Source organism: Paramisgurnus dabryanus, chromosome 15, assembly GCF_030506205.2.
Source record: "Paramisgurnus dabryanus chromosome 15, PD_genome_1.1, whole genome shotgun sequence".
NCBI classification, from domain to species: Eukaryota; Metazoa; Chordata; class Actinopteri; order Cypriniformes; family Cobitidae; genus Paramisgurnus; species Paramisgurnus dabryanus.
The window spans coordinates 34,625,957-34,643,194 of NC_133351.1; the positions used below are offsets into that span (position 1 = coordinate 34,625,957).

General features: G+C 39.4%; 2 protein-coding genes across 3 annotated transcripts in view; both read right to left on the minus strand.

The window, feature by feature from the left end:
• Nucleotides 1-243: 243 nt before the first annotated feature.
• Nucleotides 244-3,539, minus strand: cdca7a (cell division cycle associated 7a). Its single transcript, XM_065293224.2, has 10 exons — nucleotides 3,394-3,539; nucleotides 2,732-2,863; nucleotides 2,495-2,617; nucleotides 2,160-2,393; nucleotides 1,721-1,798; nucleotides 1,439-1,627; nucleotides 1,188-1,322; nucleotides 931-1,080; nucleotides 709-845; nucleotides 244-533 (listed from the first exon to the last, which is right to left on the minus strand). Exons 1-10 carry the CDS (start codon nucleotides 3,403-3,405, stop codon nucleotides 503-505), a joined length of 1,221 nt encoding a protein of 406 aa, XP_065149296.1. The 5' UTR covers nucleotides 3,406-3,539; the 3' UTR covers nucleotides 244-502.
• A 175-nt stretch (nucleotides 3,540-3,714) lies between these two features.
• map3k20a (mitogen-activated protein kinase kinase kinase 20a) overlaps nucleotides 3,715-17,238 on the minus strand; it is a 39,846-nt gene continuing 26,322 nt past the window's right edge. For both annotated transcript variants that reach the window (XM_065293223.1, XM_073811974.1), the window contains 4 exons: nucleotides 7,031-7,147; nucleotides 6,715-6,789; nucleotides 5,156-5,306; nucleotides 3,715-4,990 (listed from right to left, as the gene is read on the minus strand). In XM_065293223.1, the coding sequence (XP_065149295.1) occupies nucleotides 4,320-4,990; nucleotides 5,156-5,306; nucleotides 6,715-6,789; nucleotides 7,031-7,147 (1,014 nt within the window). In that variant the 3' untranslated portion in view covers nucleotides 3,715-4,319. The remainder of the gene's footprint in view (nucleotides 4,991-5,155; nucleotides 5,307-6,714; nucleotides 6,790-7,030; nucleotides 7,148-17,238) is intronic.

The following is a 17,238-nucleotide window of genomic DNA, read 5'->3' on the forward strand; positions in this document are numbered from 1 at the left end:
TGGGATGCTCACCTTTAGCTGTTTGCATTAAATGAAAACATTATGAGCTCATGAAGCATTGAGTCTAAACACTTTAGACAGCTTTGAAACATTCGATAGTAACAAAACACATTGGGAATGAGGATTTCTTTCATTCGTATTTGTCTCAAGCAAACAAAAGCAGATCTTAAAAAGGCACAGTATTTATTCAAGTACTTCAGCAGTACACAACGCAGTTAAAACAGCGCCAAAGCACAAAACTTTAGAATCAATTGATTCAAATAATGCTCAAAGTATTGCAGCCAACAATTAAAAACAAATCATCAATACAGTACAAAGATAAAAAACCTCTCCCTTTCAAAAACAATTCACCGTATACATTTAAAACAATGCAAGTTTAAAAAGCCTTTCATGTAGACAACCGTCTACTCAAATTACAAAATGTGCAGCAGGTTTAGGGAAGCTCTATGAATCATGCAGAAATGGTGTAAGGGACTCTGAAACGCCAACAGTTTTCACACTTTCATTCAGCTTCTTCCAGCTCTTTCTTCAAACTGTGGAAAGATGAAAGAGGGTCAAGATTACACTCGACAGGTCACAACAGAAATAACAGCTTTATCCCAAAACCTAGTAAGGTGCAATGGCAACTACATGAACAGCAACCAAATGTAGGATGTTTTAAAGCAGCATCCAAATACACAAAAACAATACTTTATGATAAATCGTTACCTCTTCAGGTAAGCGTGGACGTTGTCATAGCCATGGTACTTAGCCAGATACACAAGCACACCTGTAGCACAGCGCCCCTCTCTGGCCCGGCAGAAACTGCAGTTACAGATACCCCTGCATGGGGGGCAGAGCCACTCCTATAAGAAACAAGCAGGTACCAATTGTCAATACTGGTTTAGAGAGCGTGTATGAAACATCTTCACGTTAAGGAATACAACTGACCGGGTTCAGGAGGGCATCCTGGACCTCTTCTCCGTAGCGGTTCTTGAGACATGGCCCGCAGAACTGCCCTCGAACACCCACACATTCTGGATTACGGCAGTTGGTCTTGGTGTCTGTGGTTTTTTGACGACACTGATGGCACGTGGAGCCCTAAAAAAAATTCATACACATTTACTAAAACCAAGGTATTTCACTGTAGCAAAGAGCTAATGTGACAGACTTACCAGATGTTTTTAAGGAGACTAAAGGACACTTACAGTGGCACGGTTGTAAATCTTCTCCCTGACGTTGACGCAGATGTTGTCCAGTTCAGCCTGAGTGATTTCCTCCACAGGCCTCACGACATGAGGAATAGTCAGAGTGCTGTTATAACTGCGTCGACGTGGTTCCCTCTGCTCATACACACAGAGATGGAAATCATCAATACGGATACAAACAAGAAAAGTTTGGCAAGTGATGTAATCGGTGCGACAACAGCCATCTCAAAACTAAAGTGCACTTTACTCACCTCCTCTTCATCATCGTAATTTTTTTGCCTTCGGACAAGACTGAACTTGTCATCTTCATCATCATCCTCTGGAGGGGGAGAAGGCGGCCCATCGACAAGTGAACGTGAACGCGTGTGAGGACGAGACGTCCGCTCTGGATTTCTCCGGCGAGCTGACCCAGGCTGAGCAGAGCGCCGTGGTGCACGAGGCTGTACAGCAAAAATAAAAAAATACAATTACTTCTTAATAAATAATAATAAAAAAGTATAAAAATTAATAAATAAACAGTCCTAAAGACTTACCGTGCTGCCCGGAGATAAAGACGACCTTTTAGGAAAGAGCCCAGGAACTTTGTCCAGTTCAGCCATTAGCTTAGCCAGCTAAAACACAAATTTTATAAGAAATTAGTTTAAGAACTACAAACAAACTAAGAACACTTTAAATGTACACTAACAAGCAGATTTGCACAGTAAAAGTGCGCATGTATAATCATCATTTAAAAGTGATTTAAAACCTAACATCCAATCAGAACTTTGCAAAGGAGCGAAACATGAATCTTATTTTTCTACTTTCAATAATTAATTCTTTTTAGCACATCATGACCCAATAAATAAGTATTTAACTGGATTTGCAGTTTTTTTTTAATAACAATTTCTATGGAAAACAACCTTATTGCATTTACACAACGCCAACAGACTATATGTTGTGTGGGTTATATAATGGACATGCATGTAGTCTCACCATAGCTTTGTTTTCTTTAATATTTAGAGCTCTCTTCAACATGAAGTTATCACCCTCAGATTCAGACTTGGGTTCTTTGGTCTTAGGTTGGGGTTTAGGCTCAGGTTTGGGTTCAGACGCTGCAGGTTTTGATGGACTGGCTCGTTTCGGTGGAAACTTCATAGCTACTTTAAGTGTGAATGATCGGCGAGTTTTTCTGGGAGGCGAGCAGCATTCGGTGTCAGAATCCATGTTCTGAAAAGCAAACAAGATGCCATTAGTTGATGAATTTAGACTGGGTGGATTTATCATAACCGCTTTAAATGATTTGAGGGATTTTCAGGATGGTCACAAACCATGTCAGTCATGTCATCATTCAGGTCGTCCTCAAACCCGCTGCAGGTATCTTCCTCCTCCACAGGAAGGTCAAACACTTTTTTACTTGGAGGAGAGGTCCTAGTTTGCCTCAGTGGTCTCTTCTATTTAAAAAAAAGTCATCAGATTAATTTAGTGATCTCATAAACAGAATTGAGAAGTAGCTGAATGACTGAGGGTGAAGGCAAAGAAGAAAGGTTATCAAGTTAACATCGTACCGAGTTCCCAAACCCATCAGATCCAAAACTGTCACAGCTGTCATCTGAAGAAGAGGTTTCCATGGGAACAGCAGCTGTGTTCCTGTAACTGCGCAGATTCATTCTGGTGGAGGGGGGAGACCCCTGCTGCCTCTGTGCAAGAGGGAAAAAAACCACGTCAGAAAATCACCTTTACAGTAGATTAGGTTAGAAAGTACAGCAAAGTATGCATGCTCGGTCTCTACTTGATCTGATACATCTGAGAGTCATGAACGCTTCCAAGTCCCTTATTATTACATAAACCACGTTTAGTTTACAAGAGTCCTCCTGATCATTTCAGGACTAAAACTAAAAACTCATTTCAACAAAGGACACAGTTAAAACAATGGTATCGGATAAGGAAATATTTGCATTTCTTAGGGTCCCCCTGCCCCCACCTCACACTTACTAAAACTTCACAAACTAACCTCAACGTTACACAAAAAACAACAACTTCATGCCTATGCTCTCACTAACTAACAACCACAACGATCACTTTATGCAGACAAACTGGTTTCTTACGAATAGTGTGGAACAATCTTTCTGCAAATAAACTACTCGCGCCGCGTGGATAAACTTCCGAAAACTATTCAATATTCACAAAACAACAAAGACAAAAAACAAAGCGTAAACATTCACTTTACCTTTGATCGCATTGTCGTGTAATCTGACGATAAAAAAGAAAATTGCGTAAACGTGTGATGTTTGTGAGCGCCTGCTCCCCTGTATGCGAATGCACCTCTCTGTCCTGCAGCGCGCGAGTTTAGTCTGGAAGTTCGCGGGTAATTCTTAAAAGGGGCGTGGGTTTCTTCCGCGCCACAGTCGAGTCCTGAAAGATGTATAAAGGTAATAAAGTAACTTTATTTAATAAAATATATAACGTAAAGATATTATCCACTGTATAATTTTAAATATTAATTTGGTTAAGTTATTCTAATGCAAGAGTTAGGTTATGTGACAGATTACAAAAAAACACACATACACGCCATTTGACATGAAGTGCCCTTCCAGGATCTTTAGCTGTGGCGCCAAATTTCTGATCTCAAGGACTCACAAATCGCGCGAAATCCTGTCTTTACAGCTTTAGATGAAAGAGGCAATGTCCTTTAAATTGTAATTTTTTAATAACATACTCAGCTCGACATAAAACATCAAATTTCATAATAAATATACACCTCAAAGTATATCATATAAAATAAATAATTTGACATAATAAAAGAAAATGATATCATCTTATTTTGCAGGGAGACAAGTGACAGCTTAATAGAAAAGATACTTGATTATCACCATTAGAAAATCTACATTTAAAAAGAAAATATACATTCTTAAAAAGTACAAGTTTAAGCTCTGGTTGTATAGGAATATGAATGTTTTATATTTTTAAAATAAGAAAAATCCTATATATGTCATTTAACATGAGTGTTTCTGATAACTACTTAAAGACAGTTTATGTACTACTTATATTTTACTACTAATGCCAATTTAGGCAATGCCTTAACTGACAAAACCCATTCGCAACAACCAGTGTTAGGTGACAATTGACAGGTCCTCCCTAGGACTGGGGAAAACCTCAACTTCGGCCACGCCCACCTCCTCTCCCTCCTCTTTTTGGGCGACCTCTGGTCTGCCTCACTTCCTGGTGTTTGCATTCCTGTTTATTAGGTTTTTTTCTTTCTACTTTGATCCATTCCCCATCACTAGCCCCACCCTCTTCAGTCTGCCCTTTTTGCTTCACCCTTTCAGTCTCAAGTGACATCCCTGGAATCGGCCGCTGGTTGTGTCGCGGTCGCCCTGCTTGTTGGGGTCCTTTAAATCCTTTAAAGTGATTAGGTCCCGCAGAGGACCTCCTAGCACCTCCTCCTCGTCCTCCTCCGGTGATCTTTAGAGTGTGCTCATAGTAACTGTTCTTGCTGTAGCTGTGTTTGGATCCAGCGCTAGGGGGGCGCTCTCGCTCAGAGGCGCTCTCTGATGTTGTGCTGGATGGGCTGCTGCCCTTTGACCCCAGATGCATGTTGGACAGTTTGACTGAGAGGGTAGGAGAGGAGCTTCGCGAGTCTGTCCACGGACAGAAAGGGCTGCGATTGGGCGATCTCCTCACAGCGGCGGCGTAAGATGATTGGTTCCCGAGAGCAGACAGGAACTGAGGGAGCGTCATGTTATCAGGGCGGCTTGTGGAGTTATGGGCCGCCTGCTGGTTGATCTGCTTCATTCTCAGATTGTAAATCCATCTGGGATCAACACCTGAAGGAAAAGAATGACAAAGTTTGCAAATAGATCTTTACATTTACAGTTTTCCTACCAATCAGCTGTTAGATTAGATTCATTTAACTATTGAAAAATGTTTTTTTTTTCATATAATTCCATACAATTCATATCATCAAACACTTGTAATCACTTTAGTCTTACCTGAATTGGACCTGCCTCTGTTGTGTCCTTCTCTATTGGTTGGTGCTGTATCGATGATCAGCTCGACGGGTTTAATGACATCTCTACCGCTGTCCTGACCCCATTGCACTGTGTGCACATGTCTTGTAGACTTCGGGGATCTCACGTTACTCTGGAAAAGATGCAGATACTCATTTATCTCTCATACTGGCATACTGACTAAGCAGGAGTATATAAACAGCAAAAATCTCAGCTAGCTAGCTATTTTTCACATGCTTGTAGAGAATGGTTTACCAAAACTAAGTTACTGGGTTATCTTTTGACATTTTCTAGGTTGATAGAAGCACTGGGGACCCAATTATAGCATTTAAACATGACAAAAGTCAGATTTTCACGCTATTGCCTCTTTAAATATTCCTCAGATTTTTCAACAAAGTTCGGCACAGAAAATGTTAAATAACATTTTAGATACATATTTCATCTGTTCCCTGCTCGTAAAATACATTAACATTACACAACTCAGCATGTTGTGTTATGTTAGTGTACATCAAACAACATTACACAAGATGCAGTTAAAAGAATAGTTCACCCATAAATGAAAATGAGTCCTTGTGTTTTTATAAAAAAAATTATAAACTACAGCCGTATGCATTACGTTTATGAGAGACTAACCTCTGAGCCAACCTCAGAAGACATGTAATAATTGTATTCATTCGTTTTTGATGGATGGATGCGCATTTTCTGAGCTTTAAAAATCGGGCACTATCCAATGCCATTATAAAGCTGAAAAAAAGTCAGGATATAACTCTAGCTGTGTTTGGCAGAACGAAGAACGTCATATAGATGTAGGATGAGTAAAATATGGGGTCATAATCATTTTGGGGTGAACTGTTTCTCTATAGTGTTAAAACTTTTAAAGGCGGGGTGCATGATCTCTGAAAGCCAATGTTGACATTTGAAATCAGCTAAACAAACACGCCCCTACCCCAATAGAATCTGGACCTTCTTTTGATAGACACGCCCCACACATACACAACCCAGGCAACGATGTTGGTAAGTAAACATGCCCTTTACTGCTGATTGGCTACAAGTGTGTTTTGGTACTCGGACCAACTCCCTTTTCCAAAGCGTATTTTTACAAATCTTGCACCCCGCCTTTAATGAAACCTTATGTACGAAATCATGTAAAGCTCCATTATTAAATAAAGTTTTAAATCCTACATACAGTATATACACAGAAATTGTATCTTTGTAAAAAGTTATGTTTTGGGGCCACTTTTTCCCTTTTTTAGATAGATATTATGATAGGAGAAGACAGGAAAGTATAGGGTGGAGAGAGAGGTACGAAATTCGGCAAAGGACCTCGAAGTGGGATTTGAACTCGGGTCACTGAAAGTGCATCTGCACCATATGTTGGAGCTCTGCCCACTTCACCATCGCCTCTGATGTCTTTGTAATCTTTTATATAATTGTAATGACCACTTGGCCAACACTTAACAATCCATTCAATTTTCAATGTATACATTTTGACTTCATACTGATGTTTAGTAGCACTACGCTGTATTTATCCTGGTACATACCTCATAGTTAACTATGCACTCAACGGTTTGTGTGCCAGATACTCCAACTATCCATTTATCCATCACAAACGGAGGCTGGGGAGTAAAACAGTAAAGCTCATCAAGTTAACAATGAACCAGATTCATAACATGCTTAAAAGTTTCCTTTTTATTCATGAAAAAATGCAAAATCTCATCTCATCTTTATACCACAACAATATCAGCTATAACCTACATAAAGCTATTTGAACTAATGTATCCAGATTCCTCAAAAAAGAAACCGCAAACATAATGGATGTGTCATTTATGGTGATAAATACAGTATGTCATCTCTCACCTTGGTCATCTTTAATACATCTACATCCGCTCTGTTGGCATTAAAGGTCACGTCTTTGATGTATGCTATTGCCACTTCATCCCCATCACGCTCCATGTACATTTTCCATTTACAGTCCTGCAGAGGTCAGAAAGACGGTGGGAGATACAGATGAGACAACGATAGATAGGATGAGGATTAAGTGAGTATAAACATAACAAATATATATACATTATAGACCTGTTTGGTGTTTAGTTTGAGAGGGAGCGTAATTTAACCCAACAGCACAACCTAGAGGATGCCAATGGCATTATAACACACTTTAGGTTTGGGAGGTCTTTTTGCAAACAGCAACTTTTCTATCAATCAATCGATTCTATCAATTAATCAATCAATGTTTGCACTCAGAAAATGTTTTACAGAAAATATATTTTTATAGCCTGTAACATTTTGTGATCCATGACAATGAGTACCAAATTATTAAAAACCTTTGAAACAAAAGAATCACTTTGGACAAATGTACCTGCAATCACCCATATGATCAACAGTAGCTACTTTTACATGGACACCTTTTGCCTCCATGGGAATGTAATCATTCTCCTATCATAGTGTTTACATGAACACTTAATAATGTGATCGGATTGATGTGTGTGTTTATATGATACAAGCTTTAAATCAGATTTGTCAAAATTAATAAAGGACGATCCCACGAAGCTATGAGCCTCACTGAGCAAAAACATCCATTCACGTGTGCCCAAAAAGCAGAGACCGTCTGCGAGAGCACACGCGTTTGTGGATTAGAGTTCAAATCATGGACTGAATTCACTTTTGTGACTTCCTTCAACAAAACAAACTTGCTTTCTGTGCATCACACGTCATTACACCAATTCTACATCATTGCTCCACACTCCAGTCCTGTAAATGGTGGAAATACACCTTTCAGTAGGTTTGCCAACCGTCATTAAAAAGAAAAAGAAGAAGATTGCACATGCGCAGAGCGAGTTTCAATTATCCATCTGATCAAGTGTTTACATGTCCTTTTGAGCGGATTACAAAAAGTATAAATCACCCCTCTCAAGCCGATTCGATTATTAATCGGCTTTGGCTCTTTTTAATCCGATTGAGGTGTTTACATGGAGCATTTTTTATTGGGAGTGATAATTAAAACCGATTACAAATGTCCATGTAACTGCCAGCTAATGACAGTGAGGCAAGTGTAAAGCACTGACTATAGTTTGTTTTTATGCAAACACACACATTCAAACGCAAAGTATAGTTAATTTGACTTATACACCTGTTCTGGCATTCGACACATGCGCATTGCGACAAATTGCAATACCTCTCCTGGGGCCCGTTGCACAAGCTGGGCGGGGTCATAAGATAAGTCTGGACATAAAATGCGCTTTATGTCCTATGTAGAATTTTCACCTGTTGCAACATCTAGGCGTACTGTAAGACTAAATCTTACGTCTAGTCAAAGGTAGGTAAGTATAAAGTGTTGACTTGTTTCTATAGCTAAATAGAAATAATTTAATTGGCGAAACATTGGCACGCCTAATGCACAGGATACGCAAGCCCTAAGTGAGAGACAGCACCAATAAATTCACATTTACAAAGAGTATAAAACGTATTTAAAAAATTTTTTTATTTCGTTTTAATTTCATTTTCGCCAAATGATTATGTTTTGTGCAAACAGGAAATGCTTTTAGTTAGTTAATGTGCAGGTTTGATGGGTCTGCACGTGACACACATCTTGAGGGACAGAGCAATGTGTGTGAGGAGGAAAAGCTCTTATTTGTCATTTGTTAGCTGGTGGTAGTAAATGTGAGTACGTAACCATAGTGACGTGAAAAGCGTCCAAAGGGAAAAAAATTTACGCCTGTTGCACCATCTAAAGCCAGATTTATAGTCGTTTATAGCCCTATCCGTAGCCTGTGCGTAGCTCTGCGTAGCCTGACGTGCACCTCGCAAAATTTTTAACAGCGCGTCAGTTCTACACGGACCGCAAGCGCTGTGATTGGTCCACCAGAACCCCTCCCGTCAGGTAAAAAAACTGTGTCATAGGTATTTCCGTTTGCAACGGTGAAAACAAAGATGAGCCAAGTTGAGGAGTGATTTAACAAAAGTCAATGTTTACTTCCATCATTGCTGGTCTTCTCAAATCATACACAACAAGTTGCTATTTCTTCTTCATTTGTGGGTTAACTTGCTTAGCTTCTTCTTCTCTGACGGTCGCGCTGCTACTGTGGTTACACACGTGGATACTGCCTACCAGCGGTTTCGCGTGTGTTTGCACGTCGACGCGGACGGCGACGCAAAAGTATAAATGAAAACCGACGCGGAACCTACACCGTGGCGGCTACGCTGTAGGACCTACGCACGACTATAACGAGCCCTTAATACTACGACCAGGCCCAGCTACACTCACCATAAACAATGTGCATCATCCTCTATGGTGAGCTAGCTGCACTTGGTCGTATTATTAGATGGTGCAACAGGTGTAACATTTTTTCACAAAGCCGGACGATCTTAACCTTGACATAGTGCTTACCCCCAACATTTTACGTTTAAAAAAGTCTTGCGTTTTAAAAATTACAGTGCACGCGCACTCTTCTGATGTTGACAATTTCGTCATACGCACTGTACGCGGACCTTCGCGTGCACGTAAAAATTGGACCATCCTCAGCCTTAAAGCTAGAAGTTTGTGCGTACAGGAGAATGTAGAATGAAGCCAAGGAGATGCATTGCATTTTGTCGCAATGCGCATGTGTTGGACGTTTGTGTACACATACGAGTCAACTAAACTATGCTTTGCAAAACAAACTATACTTGGGCTTAAGCAAACACCAGTAACAAACAGTATTTACAATAGTGAACTTTGCTCTGTTATGCAGCTGTTGTGTATTAAAGCAAACATGTCCTGGTTGATGCCAAGTGTGGGAATAAATAATTGAATAACTTGGGAAGAGAATTCATTCACACACGGACACACACACGCGCGTGCGTGTGACTGATGTAAAGGCTGAAGCTACGAGAGATCAGAGTGCAGAGAACCGACCGTGTTCGTTTCTCAGACATAACAAGAGCGGGGGACCTCAACATTCATTCTTATTCACATTAGCAATGGAGATGAGGCTCCTCGCCGAGAGGCCACGTCAGAAACGCTTGAGCCGTGCATGCTGGGTACAGCGGTAATGATCTGTCCAATCTGCCAACCCACCACCGGGGTCAAAGGTAACCGCTTACAGCACGTGGCCAGGGTCGCATAGAAAACACGGATCACCCTACGCACACTTTGTTTCAGGAGGACACTAGGACGTGTGTGCCCGAGGTGGGATCAGAGAATCAGATCTGCGTATTCGAAGGGGGCATAAAGGCACCACGTCAGCGCGCTTGGTAACACGTTGGCCGAACGCTGACCAAGCGTTTGCCGTGCCTAATAACGGCAGCGGAAACAATGTGCGGTAATGACGGCCAGCGCGGTAAGCATCTAATGACACCTCATACATAATTCAGCACCTTTCCGGCGACTAAGCCCTGATATCCTCATTAACAGAAACACTCTGCGCTGTCAGATGGGCAAAGCACAATCGCAGGGCCTCATTTAGGCTTTGAAAAGTGCAGCTGGTACTGCGACACCGCCAGAACGAGAGAGAGAGAGAGCGAAAAAGGCAGAAAAAAACCCAGAGCCGAGAGGGTTTGTTTTATTTAGTGCAAAAAAGCCTCGCAGTTTGTAAAAACAAGGCTGACACGGAGGCTGACACCAGGCAGGGGAAAATAATTAGCTCTCATTTTCTCAGACTCCTGTTTCCTTCTCCCTGCTGAGCGTCTTCCCCACCAAACCACCACATGTCAGGAGAAATAGGAGGCAATTAGCGGCCCCGCTTCAGCCCCGCCGCACGCCTTGAAAGGCGACTATTTATGATGGGACAATGAACAGCTGAAAGATTAAATAACATTTGCCTTTTAAAAAGAAAAAGACTTCTGGCTAAATTTTTGATTAAATTCAAACGGCAAGTGGAGATGCAGTCGCTCTCCTGTAACAGACGCCCGAACAAAAGGCTCGCCGGCAAGAGGGGGTGGATGCTACGCGCCCCAGTTTAGATAAAAAAAATATTTATCTCACTTTTTTAAGTGAAAGAAAAGGAGAAACGAAAACGAGAGGCTTGGGAGCAGAGAATGCGTTCGGAGATGCAATGGTCAGTGTTTGATGGGACTACGAAAAAGCATTTTGACTTAAGCAAGACAACTTCAAATTAAGGAGCCCTGCGATAGTGCCATTCAAAAGACATCTTGGTTATGAAAAGACATCACATCTCCAAAAAAATCAGAGGAAAGGATGCAAAGAAAGCAAAGCACAAATAATAGACATACATTAAATTAAAATCAGCTGTGAAACTACCATAAACAAAGCACTTTACTTACTGGGTTATAAGTTTAAAGAGCACCAATGGTCCGATTCACGATTTTACATTTCCTTTGGTGTGTAAGTGTGTATTAGGTCATGTTAACAATATGCAAAAGTACAAATCCCAAGGTAAACGATGACGCGAGTTATCATCTCCACCGTAAATCTCTTTTCTTGGACTACAACAAACACACGGATTGTAGGCAACGGTTTACTTCCTGGGATTGGTGATGTAGAGAAGACCGACATTATCATAATTCCTCCCACCGTTTTAGACTCACAGCCTGTAAGTTAACTCCTGTTAGCATTGCATTGTGAGCGAATCTTACAAACATGGTAAGGAGCGCCACATTTTCGGCTGACATCAGAGGTATTCAGACCAATCACAATGTACATATTAGCTGGCCAATCAGGAACACAGAGCTTTTCAAATCGATGAATTTTGTACAAAATCAATGCGTTTGAGCAAGGCAGTATATCCAGAGCTACAAAAATGTATGTTATGTGGAAAATATGTGTATTTTGAAAGATAAACTACGCAAACACATTGTATTATATCAAATACACGAAATAACGTTGTTTTTAGTAATGAAATAGGTGCTCTTTAAACAACCTGTCAATCATTCAGGAGATGCTAGCACCAACCCAGAATCTTATAGTATAAAACAATTGATTGAGCAACTGAGCTATTTACACTAAGGGCAAACAGTGTTGGCAAATGCTGTTTACACTAGCTCCGCCCACCAACATCTGGTCGGGCCACGAAAGTTTAAAAAAGACGTCTTACAGGGGAGCAGGAAGTAGTGAGTAACTTAGTTGCTGTGTGTCGCTAATCTCTTTCAATGAGGTCGTTCCTAATGCTGGTTGGCCTAATAACAACTATAAACAGATGAGTAAAGCGCAGTTCATATTTTGCGTCTTTTGCACATGCAAATATTTTCAAATGTAGACCTGCTTTTTTCCAGGTGAGTCGGTGCAGGAAGCAGTTGAAAATACTTTTTAGAATGCCTTGTCAGAAAGCATGTTGGAAAGAAGGAGGAAAGTGGCGCTGTCTCGTTTTCCGTGCGGTTTTAGACGTGAAATATGAACCGCCCCTAACCGTCCTCTCAGTAAATGACGAAATACAGATGACGCAAACTCCACTGCTTCACTCTCACTTTTCTTTGTTTCCTAAAGTCGCACGTAATTTGCATAAAGTTGAACTGTACTCAACTTTGTCGCATGCTCACTTCCTGTTTGCAATGGTCGTTGTCGTTTGTGCCGCCTGAATTTGCTAAGCCTCCACTGAACTGAATGAGATCGCGTTGCTCCACCTTTGCTAGTTGTTGGCGGTGTGCACGAGGGGCAATCTTACATCTCTCGGATAAAACCAATACGAAAGTGACTTAAACTGCAATTCATCGACTGGCCACTAGAGGCTGGCTCCAAAAGGGAGTCAATTCCCATAGACCTCCATGTTAAAATGCCCAACTTTACAGTAGAAAATAATGTTTACAGCCTGGTACAAAAAGTGTTTTTGGTCTATATAGCTAATTTTGCCCTTCATGACAACTGTGAGGGGGGTGAATTTTTTTGTAACTCATCCGTTTAAATGATATTAAGCATTTAAGTTCTGCATAATTAAGGGCGTGGCCACTTGAGTAACAGTTGAACAGCCACTGTAGAACCTAGGCGGGCAGGGTTTCAGCAACCTCAGCTTCACCCATGTCCCGCCTCTTTACAAATTTCCGGATATCCGCAAGTGATTCGCGGTGATGCGCGGCCAAGATGGCGACAGCAAGCAACGCCTACTTTAAGATTCTAAAACGATCTTCAAAAACCAATGGGTGATGTCACAGACACTACGTCCATATTTTTTTACAGTCTATGGTGTGCACGCATTCGGATTTTTTATTCCACTCAGGGTGGGAAATAAGTGATCACTTTTCTCACTGTTATGAACCATAATACACTATGTAGGCTACACTTGTGCAACTTTCACTCCAATTTGCACAGGATTTACACCTTAGCACAGGACTCTTTAATTTAAAATGTATGTTTATTACCATAATACATTTTATTATTTATATTGCATGCCTTAATCATGTACTTTTATTATATTAATACTATTATATACTATTAAGCGTGTATCTATCTATCTATCTACACTGTAAAAAGTCATTCTGCAGGCTTGTAGATTTGATGAAATTGAATGTGTAAACTTTATTTAATAAAATTAATTTCATGTAGTTTGGTAATTTTTTTGTGTTAAAATTCTTTAAAAATGACGGGAATAAAAACTACTTATTGTTTTTGTGAAGGATTTAGCTATTCTTATTGTGTATCTACGAATGTAGCGAATACTGAATAAATCCAACATAATACAAATGAGCTGTTTTAAATGAAAAACCATTTCAGGTTGATACAGTGAGCGCTGAGCAGACGGATTTAGGAAATATTTCTGTTATTGTGCCAAAATTCAAAGTTTTGAAAGCATTTCAGTCGAGAATGTATGTTTTTTAAACAAGAATCTGCAGAAGGTTTATAAAGATATCGCTTATTTAAACATTTCCTTTGAGTTTTTGGCGATGGGAGCTCCAGATAATCAGCGGGGCTCAGCGCTCATATATCCCGGACAACGGCGCCTCACCTCGGCCAGTCTTGCTGAAAATCACAGCTGGCTGTGACGTAGTGTTTAAACTGTGGATAAAATTCATTTCGGGTAAATTTAACGGGCAATCGTTGGTCTTATAAGTCTATAAGCAGTGTTTCTTTGTATAATTTGTTTGTAATTCGTAAATATTAATTACAATAAGGATTAATATGAACTGGGTTTGGACGTAACTTCAGCTTTAGGACCTTAGGAGGTCGCATATCTAGGATGCATTCGTCATCAAGACTGTCTTATATCAGAATATTAACAAGTTGACTTTTATTCTTAGTTAATCGTAAATTGTTGTAATATGCGTATGACTTGCGAATATAATACTTAGTTAACTTAAACAAACCAGGCTTAATGTCGTATGCAGTCTGCATGTGACCTCCGCAGTCTACACCCTTCGGATTCAGAAACGGCCTGCGATTGGTGGTCCAGCTGTAACTCATTTTGAGTGACAGAAAAACTGACCAATCATACTGTTCCTCTGAATGGGTGGGTTCTCTTATCACGAACTTTCATAGATATGTATGTATCTATTATGACAAATTCTGCTCGCTCGCTCGGTTCGTGTTTTAAAGATAAATGTGACTTTACTGCGGTCTTTTTCGGTTTATTTAGTTTTGTCCACAAGTATTCGAATAAATTGGTAATGTAAAACTATTCTCCGCTGTGAATTAATTGTGTGCTCAATTGCGACGCCCTGTGTTGAATTTTCCCGAAGAAACATGAACCATTGCTGACTGAATTGTTTGACAAAAGCCTCTTTTACTGGAGTTTTCTGCTGCCCACCGAAACGGGGAAATATAACATTAATTCCACAAAAGGTGAGGAAGATATTAAATGTTTAAGTTATCTTTTTAAAATGTTTATGCTTTTTACATAATGTAAATTGAACATTTATTATTATTATTATTAATTTCACGACCTATTATCTAAATTGTGTGTTCATGAAGGCCTGTACTGCAGTTTCCTGCAGGCAACGTGAAACATTGCTGAGGGAGAACTTTATTCACAACAAAAGGTGAGGAATATTATTAAATAAATATATTGTACATATTATATTGTGTATGTGTTTGTATATACACATGTGAGTAACCTGGTTAACAAATAAATATGTGACTGTATCCTATCGTGTTATTTGTATTTTCCAATGAGAATTTATTAACAGTTTTCGATATTACTGCACATTTCAAACATTCATAATTAACCACAAACTCAGATGAACTCCAATGCACATATCTTCCAGTTTTCTTTAAAACATTTTAATATACAGGTTTAATGTGTGGATTATTTCAATATTCAAGCTGTATACATTTATAAAGGTTTTAAGACATATTTGCTGTTTAATGTTGCAGGATAAAGATGAAGAGGCGGGACTTGAGCAGCTTGTGATGGAGGAATGGATCTTCTAGGAGTGGCAGCCCGAGGGATGCTGGAATTGTTATCGAGGCCTTAAAGGTGTTCCCAGGGCAGGCTTTATCCTCATTGGATTGGATTGGATCTATGCATTGAATCTCCAGTAACTTTTCAGGTGTTTCAGAAACTTTTCTTGGAGCTGGTTTCTTCAACGTTTATAAACTGATTACAGTAAAGTAAGTCTAAACTGCTGTCTGATTTTCTGGGTGTGAATCAATGTAACAGAACACAAACATGGAACCTTTCGTCGGGAAATGTGGACGGTTTTCTTTAAAGGGCCCATGTCACAGGACTTTTTTAAGATGTCAAATACATCTTTGGTGTCCCCAGAGCACATGTGTGAAGTTTTAGCTCAAAATACCATATAAAAAATTATTATAGCATGTTAAAATTGCCACTTTGTAGGTGTGTGCAAAAATGTGCCGTTTTGGGTGTGTCCTCTAAAATGCACATGTGCAGATCAAGTGCAAACACTGATCACAATGATGGTGGTTTGTTGAAATTGAAACTCAATTGTTCTGTGAATGAACATTATTCTGTGAAAATTATTTTCTCTCTGCACTAAATGGCAGTGCTGTGGTTGGATTATTATAATAAGAGCTCCTTATGACATCATAAGGAGAGCCAAATTTCAACTACCTATTTTTTCATGTGCTTGTAGAGAATGGTTTACCAAAACTAAGTTACTGGGTTGATCTTTTTCAAATTTTCTAGGTTGATAGCATCACTAGGGACCCAATCATAGCACTTAAACATGGAAAAAGTCAGATTTTCATGTCATGGCCCCTTTAAAGACTGTAAAATACTATTTGAAGTTTACGCTGTTACAAATACACCATTCAAAATTAGATGCTTTCATGTTCTTTTGACTGCAATAAAATAAGAATTGATTCATCTTTGTCTGTCTTTCTAAAATCAGATATAAAACTCATTATTACTAATAGTAATATTAATGGACACATTTTAAATCATGATGTTAAATTAAAATAGTATAATTGAATAGTATTTATTGTATAGTGCTGGGTCTTTGTCCTGTATACCCAATATTTTGTTTAAATTTTAATTAATTGCAAATTGCAGTTAACCTTTTTAAATGGGTTACTATTAAGGAGTTTATGGAGTGATTCTAACTAAATTTGTATTTGTTGAATTTAATTAATGATATTGCTTGAATCTGTTGCCACACTTTTATTGAGTAGATATGGCATAATATTTTTTATTGTATAGTGCTAGATCTTATAGTAGTTTCTGTTGGGTATATTACTGATCAAATACTGTATTAATATTATATTAGGCCTAAGGCCTGTTGTTTCTACACAAGGCTGTAATGACACCCAGTTAAACTTTCGTTTCTCAGTTAACTTTCGTTTCCTAATTAAAAGAGCCCAGGTGCGATCCTGCGACTATACCCCGATTGTTCTCGCCACGATTAGTTTGAGAAACAAGGTCGAAACAACTGATAAACAAGAGTACGTCATTTTAGATGAGAGAATTCGTCCGGCTGTACTTCGCCACATTAACAATAAGTTGGTTGTGTCAGGGAAAGGCAAGGCCATGAGAACCAATAAGCAGAATATATCATTTTAGATATGAGGAAGGATTCAGCTGCACTTCTGCTATCAAACAAATAAATTAATTGTGGCAGACCGAGACCAATGAGAAAAATGTACGTCATCTCAGATAAGAAGTGTTTGATCTTACTGTATAAAAATGGAGTCAGATGTTGGGAGGGCAGATGATCTTTGAGCCCCTCTTTGAGGGGTATTG

Excerpts from the sequence above, each read along its gene's own strand:
- cdca7a (XM_065293224.2), bottom strand. Across the intron at positions 1,799-2,159 it reads TTAAAGAAAACAAAGCTATG|CTGGCTAAGCTAATGGCTGA; the intron begins GTGAGACTACAT and ends TTTGTGTTTTAG. Across the intron at positions 1,081-1,187 it reads AGATTTACAACCGTGCCACT|GGCTCCACGTGCCATCAGTG; the intron begins GTAAGTGTCCTT and ends AATTTTTTTTAG.